Below are 21,784 nucleotides of genomic sequence, written 5' to 3'. Positions count from 1 at the left end.
TCGGGGCCAGCCCCCCCCCCCCCCTGGGTAGGAGAAGAAAAGATAGAAGGAAAAAAAGAGGGGGGGGAGTTCCGAATCGATGTTTGTCCTGGGGCGCCAAATTTAAGTTTGCTCGCATTTTGATGCTTAGTTACATGCAGATGCCCATTATTTATGATGACCAAAAGTGCTTAGAAAGTCCAAATTTTAGGTCAGAATATCAAAATTTTCATCTCGCTCTTCGCATCAGTTGTTTAAGGTGACGATTCAGTTCATGGTTGGATAAAGTGCTTAAGATGTCAAAATTTTAAATCAACGCAAGTCAAAAAATCAATCGCAAGTCAAAAATGCGCGCTGTTGATTGGTTGAAAATCAAGTTACGCGTGATTTTTAGAGTTGCGTTTGATTGCAACTCTTTCTTCAACGGACCCAGGTCGCATTTATTATTTTCAAAAAGTAGTGTTACAACATTCATGAATTTTGCAAATTCGAGGTCTAAATTCTTCAGCTCGTGTTTATAAAATTGTAGTCATCTACTAAATCCGAAAAAAATATGAAATTAGATTCGTTATTCCGATGGTCCTCCGTTATAGTCCGAAAGAGAAATAAACGAATTTTGGAGAAAAACATGGTGCTGTAATTAAAACATAAGATTTCATGCGAAGTCTCAGACGAGGACGATACAAGTGTATTTATTTTTGGGGGGAGGGGAAGGGGGCAAAGCAGGTATTGTATTAAGAAGTGGCCTTGGTCAATCATCCAGTGATTTTCATTTACTAAGTAATCTGAGCAATTGCTGTGTGAGCGAATGTATTAAGAATGTGCATGGGGATTTTTTTTTTTTTTTTTTGGGGGGGGACTTGTCATTATTTAATAGCTTCTGCCATTAATAACGATATCAGTTTTAAAGGCATACGCATACCCAATTACGAGCACTAAAGCTTTTCTTTTGATCCTTACCATGAATTTCCGATTATCATTATCTAATGATATGTTTTATTTTCTTTTACTGCATTCGATTACGGCTAAATTAAGTCAATATTTGATAAACAATTACAGTTTGCCTGTATTTTTTTTAGCAGCTCCTGTTAAAGTTTGCATTATGTTCAAGAAAAGGAATATAAATGTATTTGTATCAATTAAAAATATAAGACCTATAATAAGATCGCAAACCGAAAGCTGACATTTTAATCTCTATACAACATTGAACTTACATTAAAAGGATTATTTTCATGACATTCATCGATCAGATGTGTCTAATATTGAAAGCGCTCAGCGCCCGCTGAAAATTGTGGATATTCAGACTTTAAAACACTAGATTTCTTTTCTCACTAAATCATTCGAGTGCGAAGTGCGAGCCGAATGATAAATGCGTATCTCATGAACGATCGCCATGCTCTTGCTTATTAGTGGGAGATCTATTAGAAGCGCTAGCTGATATTTTTTTTTTGTTACTCAAGAAAGGAGCTATTTTGACACATAAACAGGCCATGCGATTCACGACCATAAAATTGTCGATATTCAGACCTGAAAAATAATTTCCTTTTCAGCGGTGGTCGATCCAGCATTATATAATTTTGAGGATGGAAGATTTTTTTTGTTCATGAAGAATTCACACGTTGGGTTGCTTGAAGACCTATAAAAGCCAATATTTAGATATAATAGTGTCATCTTTATTTTTTCTAGATGGTTTTATAAAAAAAGGAAAACTGTAACTGTATGTAGGAGTTCATAAAGATTATGTAGGCCTATAATTATATCCCTCTAATCAAATTTAATTTTATGAGCGCGATATTGTTGATATTTTTCAACAGGGGCACCAGCATTGTCTAATTTTGAGGGGGCGGAATTTTATTTTATTCATGAAGACTTCCCCCGATAGGTTGCTCGGAGAGCTATAAGCTCTAAAAGCTGAATTTGAATTCATGTGAGCTTCATTTTTACAAGATAATGTAGTTTCATTAGCATTAATGAAGGGTGCGAGTACGGAGCGCGAGATGACTAGGATTACCTTGTTCATTGAATGAGTGACCTGAAGGAATTCCCGAAAATGCCTTGTGAGTCACTTATCAAATTGTACGAGCTGAAAATGATAGATGTTCAAAACTGAATTCTGAAGATTTTAATGACTATCTGTATCCCGGATTAAAATAATGCAAGCGCGAAAATCAGAATTACTTTTTGTAGCCAGTGTCATTGACCCGAAAACGAACGTTTTAAACAGTTTGAAATGCAAGAAATCAGTAAATTAATCTTTCCAAATTTATTCGAGGGCTATGCCCGAGCTATAGTATACATTTTTTTTTTGATAAAGTGACATGGAAAGCCATGTTTGAAGGACTATCTCTAGGAATGCTTAATCAATGCGAGGGAGAAGCGCAAACCGTTTCTTTATCATAATCAGATTTGAAAATTAATATTTAGGAAAATTATTGTGCGGATACGTTTGTCAAGCGAAAAGGCCTATTAATTTAGGTTGTCAAATTTTACCAAGCGAAATATATCTACAAGTCTTTGGAATCTTTGGAGGGGGCAGGGCGTATTGCATTGTTTTTCGCCCGCAAGGGGGTGGGTGAATTTGTCCCCTGCCCCCCCCCCCCCTCCCCCGTCTATAACGACCATGATGGCATACACTTAACATTCCAAATCTCTTAACAATACGAGGAGTATCTCGATGTTTAACGTTAAAGAAAAGAGGCTTACCATTCTTGCAGTGTTTTCTTTCCTTGACCATCGTTGCCGCTCCGTACGTATGATGCATGGCCTCTCATTGGTCTCCGTGCTGTAAGCCGCCATTTTCAAAATTGCAAAGCCGTGTCATAAACTATGAACAAAATTTAACAGAATGGAAGCAAAGTTCTGTCCAAACAACTGGTCTCCTGCTTTCTATATTTATAGTATTCTCTTCCAGTTAGTTTATATTACAAACATTCCTTTGTTATTCTCGATGTAGAGAGATTTTTTTAGAGCTTCGTCCCGGAGCTTGATGATAAAGTCATAACCCACCAGAAAGAACGGAAGTGGCGCCCCTCACTACTGACACAGCAGCAATAGCGTGCGCATAGTCGTGCACTCCCGAAGCAAAGATTGGTTTTGACCATAGAGTTATGGTTTTGACAATCTAAATTAGTTTCCAAGAGGCTTATTAAACTTAGCAACAGGCGATGTGTGCAATCTGATTATTCGTTATTACTAACCGTTATTAATGATTATTATCAAATGGAGTTAATGTGTTTGGTAATATTTTACTTTCTAATGATTTTAAAGTGCCGAAATGATTTGATGAAGTCATCATGACACAAAATTTGGCAGAAAATTTTGAAAACCATACTACATGATTCTGAATGAAGGAGAATTATGCGTATTTTTAGAATATGAAGGTTAGATATTATTGTGAAACAATTAGAAGGAAAACTTGTTATAAACAAATGATAGTTTTTATATTTTTTAGATAATTTTTAATGATATGCAATTGAGTGATTAAGGTGTTAATTTGTCAGTTTGCGTACACACCAACGGACAAATTACCATAGATTGAAAATCCTTACTTGAGTTATGATGATAAATATGAATATTGGCACGGCGTAAGAAAGGGCCCAAAATTAAAATATTCGATTTTTCAGTGTGGGGGCGGGGAGGCAAGTGTTTTTCCCCCATTTAATACATCCTGTAAATCGACAGATTATTATAAGTTATTGTTTCAAATACTCTTATCACTGGAATTATTGATTTATCTTATGATATCAATAATTGTTTCCATGATTACACACTCAGCTTATAATATAGGATTATTTATGTCCATTTGTATATATGTGCACATTATTATTTAATTTTTATTCAAAAATATCATATTTCACCCGTTTACTCTTCCCTTTATTGGTCGTGAATTTTTGTGGGGGATCAACTTTGCACCCCCTACGATGTAAGTTTATTGTGTCTTGTCTTTGATGTACACGTAATTGTTATTTATTGCAATTTTACCATCCAAATTGGTTTACACTTTCTTGTACATTATTAATGTTGATTAAATTGGCAAGTATATATATTTTTGTAGTCATGTACATGTGTCAATGGACTGATGAAACTTGGTACTCAATAATAACACTGCCGGAATCGAATTCACTCTGTTTATTAAAGTTTATATTTACATATATCTGTACCTTTAAATTGTTTACCGGTATATTAATCATATACATCAATTGAGGTACATAAATCACTATCATTAAAAGATTTAGACTTAATACAGTACTCTTAAGGTATAGTATGTGAAACATTTTTGGATAAGTGCCAACTATAAAGAATGATGGTGCAAAAGTATTGTCATAACACTGCATTATATACAATAATGGCTATCGCACTGCTGGCGGATCTGAGGGAGGGGGGGGGGGGGGGACAGAGCCGACCCATGCCCCCCTCTTTTAGAACCAAATTTACAATTGTAATGTAAAAATAGAAGTGTGCCCCCTTTTTTTGCTTGTCAATTCTTTTTTCGGGGACGAAATATCATTAATTTTTGGTTTAAAACCTCGTTTTTTATTTTTCATTTTGTTTTGCTTGTCAATCTTTTTCTAGGAAAAATGAGGCCCCCCCCCTTGGAAAATCCTGGATCTGCCCCTGGGCTATCGTGTATCAAAATATAACTTGAGTCTGTCAACTCATGGCCCATTAAATGAATTTGCTGTTCTTAAAGGCCCAAATACAAGTATCAATTCTATGTGGCTTTTGAAGATAGCCGAATGTATTACACTATACGATGTATTTATACTTTTTTAAATAACGTCAAGACGGCTCGACATGTGACATTATATATGTGAAATACTTGAAATTATATAATATTGTATTTCCATGCACATTGCTGGGTGACCGAAATACGGACATGAATATCATTGTGTATGAAATGTAAATAAATCATAGCTATGTTTATTATAATTACATCTCAAGTGCTCACTCTTGTTTTATTTTTAGCAATGATTTTTTTTATCACTGTGTTAGTAACGATTATAACGAAGAATGTGCCTGACGGAACTGTGAACCCCGGTTGGAATATATCAATATGACATTTCATCAATCGCTTCGCAGATTCCTTCTACAACGCAGCTAATCTATTGTCAAAAGCCCTTGGTAAAAAAAACAGTCTTTGTCGAAAATCGGTGAATCAAATCGGCATTGTCGTCCTTGACCATGCACTCTAAAAACAAATCAGTCAAAAATGACTGGTTAATAGGGTCAGCTGGGAGCAACTGTTATTCTAGTCAAATTTGACTATTTTCTAGTCATGTTTTACTAGAACAGAGTTATTTCTGACTAGAATATATGTCAGAAATGTGAATATCAGTGATTGCCATATCAGTTGCTCCCAGCTGATTACTTGTCGAGTCAATTTGACTGATTTGTTTTAAGAGTGTGGACAAACGACTTATTTGCATTTTTTGTGGTCCAGGAGACATGCTGTCCCGCACCACCAATTTTCGACAATGACCTCTTATCAATCTGTCTGTTGTGATTTGACGGGCATTTTCAATAGATTTTGAACGTTTCAGAAAGTGTCTACGGAGTGGATGCTAAAATACGCTATTACCGCATGGGTCCGTTGCATACAGAGTTGTGATCAAACGCGACGTGATTTTCAAGCAATGCAATGCGCGTATAAAGGCCACCGCACACCTTACGATTGGTCCAAGATCAGAGTTGGGAACATATTACAATTCGCATTTAGCTCATTTTCTGAAATGCGAATGAAAAGTGTCACTTTATTTGAGGTTCAAATCAAGAATAGGCCTACTAATATAACAATTTAGGATGATGGCAAGCCTTTATTTTGAAACAAAGGCAAAATTACATGTAGTTTCAAATCGTAGCCAATGGTACGATTGCTATGACGTCATTACGACTAAATGTTAAATTCGCTTTTAGGATGATATCATAGTCACAGATATGAACGTAGGTATTCGTACGATGATTTTGAACATTACATAAGATATTCCGTGTCTCGGTAATAACTTCAAATTGTACTACGTTTAATTTCGAACTCGGGTCGCGCAGACTAGTCTACATGGCCCGAATTCACAAAGGTGGTGTCGTTTGAAACCATGGTTTTTAGAAACCGTGGGTTTTAGAAACCATGGTTTCTGTAGAAACCACCTTTGTGAATTCGTGCCATTGTGTGCGGTGGCCTGAAAAATGCTATAATATCATTATTATTAACGCAACTCTGTCTGCAGTGGCTCATGTGAAGCGTTTCATCAACATGTTGTCTGACAAGTTGTCAGATTTGATTGGTTGAGAAGCACTGTTACTGTGGTAACTGTCGGATAAAACGGGACTTCTCGTATTTCATGAAACGATCCCCGGATCTACGAAACAGAAAAGATAGAATGTAAGCCCGAGTTTCTAATTGCTGTTTTTTTTTTCTCAATGGCTCAGTATTTGTACAAATAAAATAATTGATAATTAAATAATTGATAAACATTTTTAAACATCATAAAATAACTACACTCTTTTCACACGACAAAATTATTTTCGATAATACCAAAAATTGTGATAACACAAAATATCACGAGAATACCAAAAAATTGTGATACGACACAAAATTGTGATGATACAAAAAAGTGTAGTAATACCCAAAGTTCATTGTGATTTTATGACGAAATTAATAGTGTTAATAACTACAATCAATAACATCTGCTGTTTGGGGGAACTGCAATCTAAAAAAAAAAGAAATATGTATCCTTCCTGCACAAAGCAAATATACAAGGCCTAGATTTCTTAAAATTGCAGTCAGTATGTTGAACATTTTCACAACCATGATTATACTCTGGTGTATTTTTAGAATAATTCTTGTTCAATATCTCTTAGTAGGTCTTCTTCCGATGGATCATAAATCGGTTTTGTTGATGTCGTCGCAATTTCCGAGATCCTGAAAAGAGAATAATAATATTTTATCAATTATCATCATTAGATCAATGAACTTTATTTCTGAATATCTACCAGTTTTCATAAAATAATCAATATAATGCAGGATGGACATTCGCGGTTTGTAAAGTTATAAAAAGTAATTTTTTAAAGTCATATGAGAGAAATATAAAGCATGATGAACAAAGATTACGAGACCATTAGACAAATAATGGTGTTAAATAATTATATGAATATGAGACGTTTGTTTTTGATAAATAAATCATTACGCAATCCAATTCAGCAGCAGCGCTGATGCTGAGTTTGAAAGCAACTAAGGAAAAAACCGAAATGATTATAAACTACTAAATTTGATGACCTCAAATGACCTTTGACCTTGGTCATGTGACCTAAAACTCTGCAAAATGTTCGGTGATACTTTATGTACAAGTTTCCTAGATACATTAATTTCAAAGCGATGATAACATTTTTAAAAACTTAATCTTGGTTAAGAAAATCATATGGTCAAAGTTCATTGAACCCAAATGATCTTTTACCTTGATCATGCCAGATGATAAGTCATAAATTAGGACCATAAACTTCATATTAAAGTTACAAAATTTCAAAAACCTAACGTTGGTTAAGATTTCAATGACTTGATACACCAACATGGTCAAAGTTCATTGACCCTGAATGACGTTAAACATGCAAACCGGCATAATTCAAAAAATTGGACAAATTCCCCCAAATATTTAGAAATAGGGAATATATCTTAATTCCATACCTTTGTTATTTCCAGGATAATCTGTTGTCAGTATTTTCTTTATCAATCTGTCGACTGTATGCGCGGAGGATCGAATTATGTGGCGATGACCTTTTGCACTGAATTGCACTAGTATTCAACCTAGTGATTATAAATAGCGAATCTAAAAATGGTCTAGATTGCTAAATTAGATCTAAATCTATGTAAGTCTCTGGCTTTGATTAATTCCCTGTATAGTCTCATTAGTAGACTTGTTAACTGCAAAAAAAGGGCTTACCGCTGCATTTTTTAGTACAAATGTCCCACTTGGCACAAATGTTCCTTGAGTCAAAAGAAAAAGATTCATCCAAAGAGACACACTGTATCTATGCAAATAAGCAAGTAATTTGCATAAATTTGCATATTATGTCGATATAGTAAAAACAAGTAATTCAGAATAAATATTTCACCAGAACTGCCCTAAAATTTGAAATAAAGACTTAGGGTAAGACAGGGAAGAAAACTGTCATAAAATAATTGGGATATCCTTGTTTATTATTACCTAATTTACATAAATTATGCAAATTATAATTTAAAACAGAGTATTCTTTCAAGAATCCTGAACTGTTTTTATAAATAACGGCAATTAATACAAAATGTCAACATTCTACATGAAAGAGAATATATTAGCGAAAACATCGATATGCTTCATGACAGTATTAGTGTCTTAATTTGCTTAGAAAGAGGGCAAATATGTCAAAATGTATGACGTGATATTGCGCTAAAACGAGACCAAAACATCTTCTATTTCACAGTCACACTCACGAATCGGACAATAAAGCGATCAATGGTATGTCATTCGAGATAACACAATCTCAACACAATAGCTTCCTGTTCCATCGGCTTCTCGTATCGCTTTTGTTGGTGTGTCTGCCACATCGTAATCTGTGATACACACGGGCAAAATGCATTTCGGTATCGGTAAACACTATTAATTTTGTTTTATTTGTTTCTAATTGGTTTCTCTTGGAAAATTTACAGGAGATATTGCTTTGCAGGTTACTGCTTAAATGAAGCTCTGGCACATGAATCATGACGAATGTACCCCACATCAATCCATATTTTAACTTTGTTAAAATTTATGTCTTTTGGAGACCCCGAAGTGGCAAAACTGCATTCCCCCGCGGCATTCTCGCTACTTTACAAAACCAGTTTGACTTGTATTATCGACTTGGAAAAGACAGATGTATGAGACATCAGTGAACATGTTTCCTGAAGATAGTTTTTTTATTATTATTTAAGCCTATACGTCCACGGGAGCCCTCCGAATTTACTCCATCCTCTCTCTGTATTTCGACACTAAATAAAAAAATATCGTGTTTAAAAACCACCGGCAAGGCAAGTTGCGTTTTTGGTATAATAAAGCAACTTTTATATCTATATTTCATATTTATCTATATTAATAATATTATTAATGTTATTATTATTATTGTTCTGCAGTTTGTAATAATGTTCTAGCACAGTAAAGGCTATAACCCAACAGGAGCATGCCTAGGATACCCTTTTCCCCTTTGGTTTTATGTATTTTCAAAAATAGTTTATTGTCTTTAGAACTCTTAAAAGATTACTTTTGTTTGTATCAGGGGCGGAAATTTCTCCCAAAAGGTAGGGGGGACAAGGGTCTGGAAAATTTGACAAGCAAAAAAAATGAAACGCTATTACCTAAAAATTAAAGGTCATTTTGACGAAAATATATTTGACAAGCAAAATGTGCTGCGTGTGTTATTCTCGATAGATAGCACCCCCTGGAATTCCGGCAGATGTGACAAAACGAAAAAGAAAAGAAACGTTACCCCCAAAAATCATTTTGTAGTGCAATCCGTTTTGTTTATTTCCTGTAAAATTTATTGATGTAAATTTGAAAAACGAAAAAGGTTCAATGTAAAATTTTGGTCCCAAGAAATCAAACAAGCTTCAGCCTCTTCCAAGTGCCAAGGCCTCCTCTATATAATAAAGATGCTGCCTTTAATAAGTGCCCTTTTCCAGATGAGGGCTTCATTTAGACGATATTCTAAATATACATGTATATTGTCAAAACAAAATAAACGGTTTTTGGCAACTTCGACAGGCCACCGTCACGTACACGAACTTATATTATGAGAAATAAAACAATGCCTTCTATCATGTCTATGGTTTTTTTTAAGAGGAGAACGCAAAGAGGCTTTACTGTGTGTAGTAGAAACAGTGGCGTAACTACGGGGGGCATGGGAGGCACGTGCCCCCCAATCGGCTGGCCAAAAAAAGGGGGGAAAGGGCGAAAAAGCGGGAGAAAGGAAGAGAAACGTAGTGGGGAAAGAAGAAATTATGTTCATTATAAATGTTATATTATATTATAATTATGTTATGTTACATGAAAAAGCATTTTTTTTCAAACTTTATGAAACATTATTTGCTCACAGGGCCTATGACTTTATTGTTCCTGGTGCTCGCATAGACCGTTTAAAGAGATAAATAATCCTGATGTACTAAAACCTCCTGTTTTCAAATCAATACTGTACACCAAATACATTACCTCGCAATTCGAGTCATAATTTTTTCATGTAGTGACATTTGCTCTTTTTTATGACTACTTAAATTGATTGCCCTATTTAAGGTCTAATATAAAACATTTCCTGTCCGTGCTAACGTTCGCATTAGTTACTTGGTGAGGTGTCTACTCTTCAATGAATTTCTAAAATCAGTCCTTAAAATGTCTAGTTTTCTGATGTCAATATCAAAAATTTTCAGCTCGCGCATCGCTCGCATCATTTGGTTAATGAAATACGTACAGTCTTAGTGAATTCCTGCAAACAAACAAGACTTAGAATGCCCCTCTTTAGGTCTGAATTTCCGAAATTTTCAGCTCGCGCTTCGCGCTCGCAGTATTTGATTAGTGAGATGCGTATGATAATCATGATTACCATGTCTCCAAAAAATGCTTAATGTGTTTATATGTAATTGTAACAAAATCAACAAAGGTTGGTACTAGCATTAGATGACTTTGCTGAGATATGTATAATCTTAATGGATTCCTAAAATATATTCCCCATTTTGGGTCAATATATACAAAAATTTCAGCTCGCGCTTCGCATTGTATAGCGAGGCAGGTACATATCATGATTACCAAAAAAAATTGCTTAAAAAGGCCCTTTTTTAGGTCTGAATATCAAAAATTTTCAGCTCACATTATTCAATCAGTGAGATACATATCCGTTTAATAGCACTGCATGTCCTTAAAATGTTTCTATTAGGTCAGTATACCTAAAAACTTAGCGCGCTTCGCTCCCTAAGTGACTCGATTTTTTTGCTGGTGCCCCCCCCCCCCATTGCCGTGGCCCACGGTACGTCACTGAGTAGAAATGTATCTTTCTTCCGATTGGGCTCTCAAAATATTTAAATTCAACATAGAGTGGAATCAATAAAGGGCCGTGTGGCTGTTCTTCAATTTACCACAGCTCCTCTACATGTCAATTGAAGAGTATTTTCTCCTCAATCTATTCCAAGGTATCAATACAAACAAAAGTAATCTTTTAAGAGTTCTAAAGACAATAAACTATTTTTTAATACATAAAACCAAAAAGGGAAAGGGTATCCTAGGCATGCTCCTGTTGGGTTATAGCCTTTACTGTGCTAGAGCACTATTACAAACGGCCGAACAATAATAGTAATAATAATTATAACAATAATAATATTAATAATAATTATAATAACAATAATAATATTAATAATAATTATAATAACAATAAAAATATTAATAATAATTATAATAATATCAATAATGATGAATGTAAATATAAAGATATAGATATCAAAGTCGCTTTATTATAACAAAAAAAAACGCAATTTGCCTTGCCGATGGCTTTAAAACATTTTTTGTATTTAAAGTCGAAATACGGAGAGGGGATGGGGTAAATTCGAAAGGCTCCCGTTGGCTTAAATAAACAAAAATATTTTTTTTCAGGAATCATGTTGTCTGATGTCTCATACATCTGTGTTTTCCAAGTAGATAATACAAGTCAAACTGGTTTTGTAAAGTAGCGGGAATGCCGGGGAGATGCAGTTTTGCCACTTTGGGGTCTCCAAAAGATATATATTTTAACAAAGTTAAAATATGGATTGAGGTAGGTTACATTCGTCATGATTCATGTGCCAGAGCTTCATTTAAGCAGTAACCTGCAAAGCAATGTCTCCTGTAAATTTTCCAAGAGAAACCAATTAGAAACAAATAAAACAAAATTAATAGTGTTTTACCGATACCGAAATGCATTTTGCCCGTGTGTATCACAGATTACGATGTGGCAGACACACCAACAAAAGCGATACGAGAAGCCGATGGAAGCTATTGTGTTGAGATTGTGTTATCTCGAATGACATACCATTGATCGCTTTATTGTCCGATTCGTGAGTGTGACTGTGACATAGAGGATGTTTTGGTCTCGTTTTAGCGCAATATCACGTCATACATTTTGACATATTTGCCCTCTTTCTAAGCAAATTAAGACACTAATACTGTCATGAAACATATCGATGTTTTCGCTAATATATTCTCTTTCATGTAGAATGTTGACATTTCGTATTAATTGCCGTTATTTCTAAAACAGTTCAGGATTCTTGAAAAAATACTCTTTTTTGAATTATAATTTGCATAATTTATGTAAATTAGGTAATAATAAACAAGGATAGCCCAATTATTTTATGACAGTTTTCTTCCCTGTCTTACCCTAAGTCTGTATTTCCAATTTTAGGGCAGTTCTGGTGAAATATTTATTCTGAATTACTTGTTTTTCCTATATCGACACAATATGCAAATTTATGCAAATTACTTGCTTATTTGCATAGATACAGCGTGTCTCTTTGGATGAATCTTTTTCTTTTGACTCAAGGAACATTTGTGCCAAGTGGGACATTTGTACTAAAAAATGCAGCGTTCAACCTCTTAACAAGTCTACTACATCTCAAATGGTCTAGTCCATAGTCGGATGGGACAAGGGCAGATTGAGAGACAGGGTCTTCTTTAATCGCTAGGTTGAATACTAGTGCCGACGGATTGAATACCGTATAATTTGATCGTCCGTGCACACAAAAAAAGAATAACCAGCATTTGTTCTTGAAAATGAGATGGGTCTGAAATTCAGGTAAATTCTATATATTTATATATTTGAGGAAACTGTCCAAACGGGTTGAATACTAGTGCCCTTATATACGGTACACTTTCAAAGTTATGATGACATTTCAAAGACTTGATCTTGGAGGAGAATTCAATAGCGTTTTTTAGCATCCATTTCACAGTCACTTTCTACAACGTTCACAATCTATTGAAAATGCCAGTCAAATTACAGATTTGAGGTCATTGTCGAAAGATGGAGGACCAGGACATCACATCGTCTTTAGATTCAGACCAAACAAAACAAATGCAAATAATGTATGTCGTTTGTCCAGAGTCCTGGACGACAGTGCTGTTTTTGTTTCACTGATTTTCGACAAAGCCTGCTCTGTGTTATAGAAAGCGTTTGCGAGGTAATTGCTAAAAAGTATTTATGTTGACGACGCCTCTGCCGCTGCCGTCGGAAAGGCGGCGGTTTTATATTGTGTCATTCTGCATGCAGGTGAGAGAGAAAGGTCCGTTTTTGGTATTAAAGGGTTGTCACAGCTAAAATTTAGCCTGCATTTTGCAAACAACACAAAATGATTTCTTCTTCTAAGGAATTGTATTTTTTGATATTTTTATCTCGTGTTGTTGACAACATTCAACCCAACGTGATGTCAAGAATCGAATGTTCTCTAGCGAGAAATGGAATTAAAAGTGAAAGTGACCACACCCTATACGCACCCCTATACACCCCCCCCCCCTTCCTCACACACACCCATATCATAACACGCTGGCCATAACAGCGATGATGGGGAGAATATGGAAATGAATGTGTTTTACTGGACAAGTTTTGAAATTTTGCATGAAAATTTTATTTTAAATGGGTGCCTGATCAAATAAAAATATCTGCGTGATTTACAATTCCTAATCAAGAAATGGGATGAAAATTTCAGGATGATTTACCATTTTAGCGTTTTTTATTGTCATTTCTGTTTGTAGATTACGATAAGATATGAATAGACCCCTTTTACAGACAAAATAAACACAGCTGACAGAGGATGCTTGATGTCTAAGATTTCAATATTTCCCATTTTTACAGAGAATCGGTGGTTGGAAAAAAGAAGAAATAAACGGCTAATACACGTCTAAGATTGGTAGGGGAAGGCGGGGTAAGTTGAGCATAGGGGCAAGTTGAGCCACCAGCCTCAGGCCAATAATGAATGAGTCAGACATTGTGGTGGTGTCATGTATTGATGACCCATAGCATAACCCCTAACCCCACCACATTGTTTCCAACTTTGAAACAAAAAGTAGTTTTTTAGAGGGAAAAATATGAATTTCAGCCAAAAAAGTAAAAAAGAGTGTGAAATAGATAAGTGCTTTATAAACACACACGTCTTTAAATATAATAAAGTCATGATAACAGCATTATTAGTCCAGGTATGGATCTTAATTCTTGTCATAGTCTTTTATATGATGGATGCATAATAAATGTGTGAATACAAAATTATCGCACTAAGTTCGGACTGGGGTAAGTTGAGCCAAACAGCATGGGGCAAGTTGAGCCATGGTAATTCCTATGGTAATGTGTCTTAAAAAACAAACAAACCATAAAAATCGATTGAAATGCAGGCTGAAAGGAGCAAATTTACATGACTGCTCTTTTCCCTTTACAGGATGTTAGTATTTATAGAGAATTAGCAAGTGAAAAGACTTTAAACAAAAAATTGACATGCTGGTTCTCCCCCATACATTTTGTACATAGTTTTTGTGGCTCAACTTACCCCAGAAGGTGGCTCAAACTTACCCCATATATGGGGCAAGTTGAGCCATTTGACATCGTTTTTTTCAAAGGTCACAATGACTTTCAGTGTGGGGATAGAAAGTTATATATAGGTGGAAAATATTTCAGAAGAATTAAATTTAAAGGGAAGGTACTTATTTCGACAAGATTATTAATCATATCAATTCTAACATGCAAAAAGCAAAAACTGTCACAACTTACCCCGCCTTCCCCTACTCATTCATAATTAAAAAGTGTTAATTGATCTTTTACCAAAGCTTCAGAAGGGCTTCAAATTGTACAAAAGTAATTTTACCTTGCAGGTTGGATGCTAATGGTACCCGGTGTCATCTCTTTATTGTCGATGGTGGATGAATAGTTGGTGTAAGTTGTCTTGTTTAAGATGTCCACACCTGTTGCGATAGGTTCCTGCGGCATCAATTCAGAAACTCATCAGGGTTTTGACAATATTGAGGGTCCCGAGTCATGCCCTATCGGAACCCTATTCTTAAGATTTATTTTGGAAAATATGCATCCTTTTATGATGACAAAAAGTCCCGCAAAAAGTGCATAGAATGTCCCGTCTAGGTTGTCTACCTCTTCAGCAGGAGCTTACAGCACTCACAATTATGCTAGATACCTATCACGTTCATGATTAAAATCCGAATGCCCAGTTTACAGGTTTGAAAAATCAGACAAATTCAGGAGCTTACAGCACTCACAATTATGCTCGATACCTATCACGTTCATGATTAAAATCCGAATGCCCAGTTTACAGGTTTGAAAAATCAGACAAATTCAGCTCGCATCAATCGTTAAGCTATTATACCTTCACTGACGGAATATAACAAAATTGATTTATTTTCTTCATGAGTCACTGCAAACAGTCTTTATAAGGTCACATTAAACTAGCGCCCAAATCAATATAGTCACACATCTTGTTCTTCACTACAGTACTCCTCAGAATGTTCAATTTTCATATTAAATACATGAAATATCGAAACCTACATGAGTTCGCGCTTCGCGCTCTGCTAGTTATATCTTATAGGATACCCCATCTACTGTAATACCTAAGGATGAAGCAAAGATTAATCTTAAACTACATTCTTCAGTTGGGATCACCCCTCAAAAAAATAAACAAAATAAAACAAATCAGCTTTCAGCGGCCGATCGGGGGAAATAAGTATACGAAAATTCTATATCCCACCCCCAATAAGGCAACTAAAGGTGGATGCAACATTGAACTCTCTCATTTATTTGGTTACCTTTGGAACGTTGACTGCTTGAAATTTTTGGATGTCAAAGTCTCCTCGATCCTGTAGGGCGAAAGTTGAAGAAAACAGATATGATTTACGATAGGCCTAATACCCATGAAACATATTTCTTGAACCATATATGATTTTTATTCCGGGCGTCTGCATGGGCATGCACGCATGCATACATGAATAGCCAATATTCATGCTATACAATTCATATTTTGTAAATTAGTAAATTATGGGGTCTCCCGCCGATGTGATGTTCAGCTGAAATGGCTCGCCCTTTGGAAAGCTGGCCCGCCTCGAGACAGATACAGCTTTTCATCAATGCGAATAGTTATTTGGTAGGGTTATGTCTCGAGTACACAACCCCCCCCTAAAGTTACAATTTTGCACTATTCAAATAAAATGCAACATTAAGCTCCTCTTTGGGTGCAGCTTTGTTCGAAGCTTTGTTACCCTATCACGAGAAATCATTTTGTACCCTTTTTTAAAGAGCGCAATGCGCTACAATTAGAAGGCCTTACTCTCTTGTGGTGGAGCGTTTTATTATTATTATTATTGTCCTTATTATGGGAACGGAGAAACTTTGCACACTTATGAAAATGAAGAATCATAATGGTACAGATTTTTTTTATCTCCTTATCCCTCGACTATATTTTTTTTATCTCCTAATCCCTCGACTATATACAGGGTGCAAACAGGAACAAAATCGGGTATTTTGCACCTTTTTCACTAGGGGTGCCAGATTGAAGATGACATTCAAAAGCCTTCTAAAGGTGCTGGTATTGTTGCATTTTGGGTGCAGACTTGAACATTGCTTTCTTAATGTGCACTGTCAATTAAACACATTTTTTCAAAGATGGATATACATGAGGACGAACAAGGATGAAAAAGTATTGGGCTTAAAAAAAGAATCATACCTGATCATCTTCCGAATCATAGACAATTAACGGTGAACCTTCGTCTTCTGTCTCTTTATCTATCTTTGTATCCTGTTTGGAGGGCCCCCTTTCTCTTCGCATCCGATCCATAAGATCCCTCTCCTGCTTCACCAAGTCACCGGGCCGTATCCACTCCCTATCCTTTGAGTTATCTCCTATGACCGGCTGGTAGTCCAATGGCAAAGGTTGTAGTTGGTTACGCCTCTCTAGAACAGAGATCTCTGCGGTTCGGAGAACCCCAGCGGCGGGTTTGTTGATGGCGTAGTAGTGGCCGACCAGAACTTGGTCCAGTTCGGTTCGAAGGTCGTCCAGTTCATCTGTCACGCTCCGAGAGCTCGAGCTTAAAGATACCGAGGAATTCTCGACCCCGGCATGGTCTTTAGTCGGGTTATCTCTAAGAACGCCCGAAGGCACTGTTGGTACTGCCCCGAAAACATCCTGTTGGTGTCTTTCGAGGTTTAGCGGAGTGTTGTGACTGCGGTGGAATCTCTCCTTCTTTATACTCGGCAGAAGAACATACTCGGGTTGTTCCTTCTCCTGCCGACTGGCACGGCGGTTCTGCGGACGGTTGGTCAACCTCGTAGGTTGTTGACAACTCGAAACGACATTTGATCTTTTGTTTTTTGATGCACCAGTCCCCATTTTCTTTACTGACACAATAAATTACACAATACATGCAAAAAATGTATTCTATGCAAAGATTCTATGTACGACGAGTGAATCCCGATACATTTTGAGCAAAAAGGAAGCCATTGAAGTTTTAATTATGTCTCTTCAAACTCTCCTCATCATCTTGATTGAACTATTGCTCGGATTTATCCATTTTAATAATGTCCTGAATATTTTATCATATGGTTTCTTATTTTCTAGGTTTTTCTCCGTACAAACTTCTTTGTTAGGAGTGGCATGTATCCTAGGAGAGATAATGCGCATGCGTAAACATGGAAACCTACGTCACAGTGGATTGATTGTGATGTAACAAGTTCGGTACGCAATTGCGCACACGTCCTGTTGGCGTTGATCACGCATCAATCGTGAGGAGCAAGGGAATCTCGATAATTTATAGTGACCTAAAAATACCGAAAGATTTTCTATTTGGTATTTTTCCCCTTCCTCTCATTTTTCACTTTTCTTCCTGTTTTATTTCCCCTTCTGCTCATTAATTGTCATTATCCTATCCTTCTCATCCTCCTATTCTCTTTGTTTTTCTTCTCTTTTCCTTATAAATCTCTTCTCTCCCCCCATGCTCTGTTTTTTTTTGCGCCGTTAGAAGAATTAAATAAGGCACCGGCCACTTCAACCCTGAACTCATCTCTTTTCAATTTTAACATTGAATTTATCCCCTTAGCTTTACATTGTTTATGGAAAAAAATGATGTTAAAAATTTTCTAAAATTAACTTCCCCCTCCCTCTCGTATGTAAAAGAAAAGGTTAATCTTAAATATCAATTCATGCAGGGACATTCACTGTTAGATTAAGAGGCACTTTCAAAATTTCTGTATTTTCATTTTGTTATATTAATTACTATGTATAAACAGTGCGTCCCAGAAAAAAACGAAACCGAGATTTAGCGATCATTTATCATTACTTAATCATAACTAAAATAGACAAATGACCTATCAATTTTAAGCTTAGAATCTCCTCTTTCATCTGATATTACTTAGATTATTTCTCATTCACGCATGAGTGAGCAAATACAATTTGAAGAAAGGATATAAAAAAAATCATTTGGCGGGGGTATCTGGGTTTCAAAAAGAAAACCACATTTTTGAAAAGTTCAATATCTCCTCTTTAATTTGATACCTAAATAACAGAAAATGGTCAAAAAATAACAAAGTTCTAGTCATTTGAAATAAGGCTTGAATTTCAATAATTTTATAAAATGAAGAGGTTCTCCAGGATGGCTTTCAAACTCTCAACACTCCGTTTTGTTGACGATCAGCCATGCATTAAATCTTTTGTTCACCATGCGAAAGCTTCTGTGGGGAAACCGGTGAAAACACGTTTATCTCATGAAATTACGGAAATACAAGCCTTATTTCAAATGACCAGAACTTTTTCATTTCTTGACAATTTTCTGTAATTGAGGTACCAAATAAAAGAGCAGATATTGAACTTTTCAGAAATGTGGTTTTCTTTTTGAAACCCAGATACCCCTCGATAAATGAGTTTTTGGTATCCTTTCTTCAAATTGTTTTTGCTCACTCATGAGTTAATAAGAAATAACCTAAGTAATATCAGATGAAAGAGGTGATTCTAAGCTTTAAATTGGTATGTCATTCATTTATTCTATTTGTGATTAAGTTATGATAAATGGTCGCTAAATCTCGGTTTCGTTTATTCTGGGACGCACTGTATATTGATTTTCTTAAATTCACCAGTATCCTAGCAATAAAATGTGCATAACTCATTGGAATATTAAATCAAATTACAGTGCCATGGTCACGTTTCAAAATATTCAAGCCCAAACGATTGGTCATCCACCATCTAACTGTAGTTTATGAAAATTAAGACACCGGAAGTAGCACCTTCATCTCTGTAACACCTGCTTTGCCCTCCTATTTAAACAACACACAAATATCAACTCAAAACACATTGCATATATGAGGAATATTGATGTATTTTTATTCACAGGAAAAATCTGCATAGGAATATTGTCAAATATGATCACATTGTCAAGCATTCTCATTTTTATTTAACATAAACGTACAAGCCAATCTCAACCGAAAAAAGCCATTATCACTCCCAAAACCCATATATATTAACTCTAAACCTACCTTCTTAGTAAGAAAATGTTATATATAGCATTTTCATATTTACAGATAACCACTATATAACAGGTAATTGTACATTACTTTTTTCATATTTTTGTTAACATACAAAAGGAACACGATAAGCCCTGTAGAAGCTAATTTCAATATATTTTGGCAATATGTTTTTTTTTCTGCTAGTTAATATTTTTTTATAAAAAGAGGCTATTTACAAGGCAAAATCTTACATGGTTTAAAGCTCTTTAGAAAGATTCCCCACAGTATATAGAGTAGTCTTACTATCAGCCTCCATATTTGTATAATATGAATCATTAAATTTTAACCAATATCAATCTATTTCTATATTAAAGTAATGGAAAGTACATGAATTGTTCTTTTGTTTACATAACATGAATTCAACAAACATGAAAGAAAATAATTTCACAAAGTCCAACAAAATACAATACTATGCTTCATTTCAGTTTTGTTCTAAATTACTGAATATGCCATGCCAGAGTTGCCATTTCATAAAGACTTGATATTGCAAGGAGATACAACAGTTATGATAACACATGCCCAATTTCTATCAGAAGTTTACCCACCTGCCAATCAGAGAGAAGGATTTCACTAGCTTTTAACTGTTATTATTATTACAAGTTTTATGAAACAGGGTCCCATTTCATGAAGACTCGTTAATAGTAACAGATTCAGAGATTTTATAGCTAGTTCAATATCAGCCTATGAAAGTCAATGATTTTTAATTGTTATAACAAGATTTCCGCGATGGGTCCCAGTGCCCTGAAAAGTAGACATCAACTTTCATTGAAGGAATGCTTTACAAAAAAAAAGGATACTTAATTCATTTTTAGAACAATTTTGTGATAACATCTGTTCTTTGTCAGCAAAAAGACAGTATTCTACAGATCAGACTGAGAAACAGGATGGAAAACTCCAAAACAACATGGGGGGGGCTCAACAGTATGTGTTACCTTCCCCTTCCCTTGTTTTCTTAAAAAAATAATTGGTGCTTATTGAAGTCTGATCACGTCTTCACTCCCAGGGGCAAACTAACCATTGTGTACCTACACCCCTGAACCAACAATTAATTCCCGAAATGAATTTTGAGGACAAACTTTTCAGAGATTCATTTTTATAAAAGGGGCCTTGCTGATCAGATTTTCACAAGTAAAATCAATATTTACAAATGGTCTTAACACATGGTGTTTGGATAAAATGCTATCAAACATAAGCTTTTTCACATATCAATAAATCATTAACAATTTCCATTTCTCTGTAGTACTTATTGCAGAAAAAGGCCTTAACTGGATAGCCTAAAGTTAGTATATATTACTTCATGGATAACAAAATGCACATGGTTTACATCAATAATTGAAGATGGCAATTTAAAAACAAGATTACATGATTCAAAAAGCAGCAAAATCATCTAAGCATAAAACTTTAAACAGACAATATACATTTAACAACAAAGAGTTAGAAATAAGTACAAGTATTGAATGATGTAACTGAGATGCATGTATATTTCCAACAAAATATGCTACAATGTAAGATAGAGAATGCTTTATCTTGTTGAAATGCTGACTTATTTTGTTATTAATAATGCTTAAAAGGTAATCATTGAAAATTAATGGAATGCCAGAAACAGGCATCAAATCAAACATAAATTAACCCATTGACCACTGAAATTTGGAATTCCCATAGGCTTTATACAGGGATCTCCCAGTTCCAGTAGGTAAGGGAAAAATTGCAATTTTATCAATATTAAATCTGCCCACAGTGTATTTTGGTCTTCCATAAGGGATAAAAGAAACAGCTATTCAGTATCATGCCAATACATGATTACATACTACAAAGTTCACAACCATGCATCTAGATCTTAAATTGGGATTTAAAGGTGGTAAAATAAAATTTGGGTCAACCTCATCAATTCCATACAAATTGTGCATTTGCTTTAGTCATAAAGATCTAACATATCTTCCAAATTATTGTCCTATCATCAAAGATTTTTTATTGAGTAAAAAAGAAAAAAAAGTTTGTCATGCTGTTTTGCCTCTTTTATGTAATTTTCTTTCCTGGATCTGATTTTTGGATAATATGTTTTGTGAGTTAATGTATACTTCCTCTCCTCAACAACAACAACAACAAAATATCTACTGAAATTTCTGGGTGTAAATAAGATGAATGGAACAATTTTTCGGAATGAGCAAAAATGGAAATAATTTTCGTTTATCCTTAGTTGACATCAATGTTTTTCCAAATTGTAGCCCCAAGTTATCTTTTTTGATGAAACTCT

The 21,784-nt window shown here is 35.2% G+C and overlaps 1 protein-coding gene across 1 annotated transcript; it reads right to left on the bottom strand.

Moving 5' to 3' along the window:
• Positions 1 to 5,798: 5,798 nt before the first annotated feature.
• On the bottom strand, positions 5,799 to 17,424 carry LOC121406507. The gene is made up of 4 exons (XM_041597517.1): positions 16,703 to 17,424; positions 15,789 to 15,839; positions 14,840 to 14,952; positions 5,799 to 6,895 (listed from the first exon to the last, which is right to left on the bottom strand). Exons 1-4 carry the CDS (start codon positions 17,363 to 17,365, stop codon positions 6,805 to 6,807), a joined length of 918 nt encoding a protein of 305 aa, XP_041453451.1. The 5' UTR covers positions 17,366 to 17,424; the 3' UTR covers positions 5,799 to 6,804.
• Between the last annotated feature and the right edge of the window lie 4,360 nt (positions 17,425 to 21,784).

The sequence above is a fragment of the Lytechinus variegatus genome, chromosome 1, assembly GCF_018143015.1.
Source record: "Lytechinus variegatus isolate NC3 chromosome 1, Lvar_3.0, whole genome shotgun sequence".
Lineage (NCBI taxonomy): Eukaryota > Metazoa > Echinodermata > Echinoidea > Temnopleuroida > Toxopneustidae > Lytechinus > Lytechinus variegatus.
This window is presented reverse-complemented; position numbering and strand designations above follow the sequence as displayed.

Excerpts from the sequence above, each read along its gene's own strand:
- LOC121406507 (XM_041597517.1), bottom strand. The coding sequence starts at position 17,365 with ATGGGGACTGGTGCATCAAAAAACAAAAGATCAAATGTCGTTTCGAGT. Across the intron at positions 15,840-16,702 it reads ATGATTCGGAAGATGATCAG|GATCGAGGAGACTTTGACAT; the intron begins GTATGATTCTTT and ends TTCGCCCTACAG. Across the intron at positions 6,896-14,839 it reads ATTAGCATCCAACCTGCAAG|GATCTCGGAAATTGCGACGA; the intron begins GTAAAATTACTT and ends TTCTCTTTTCAG.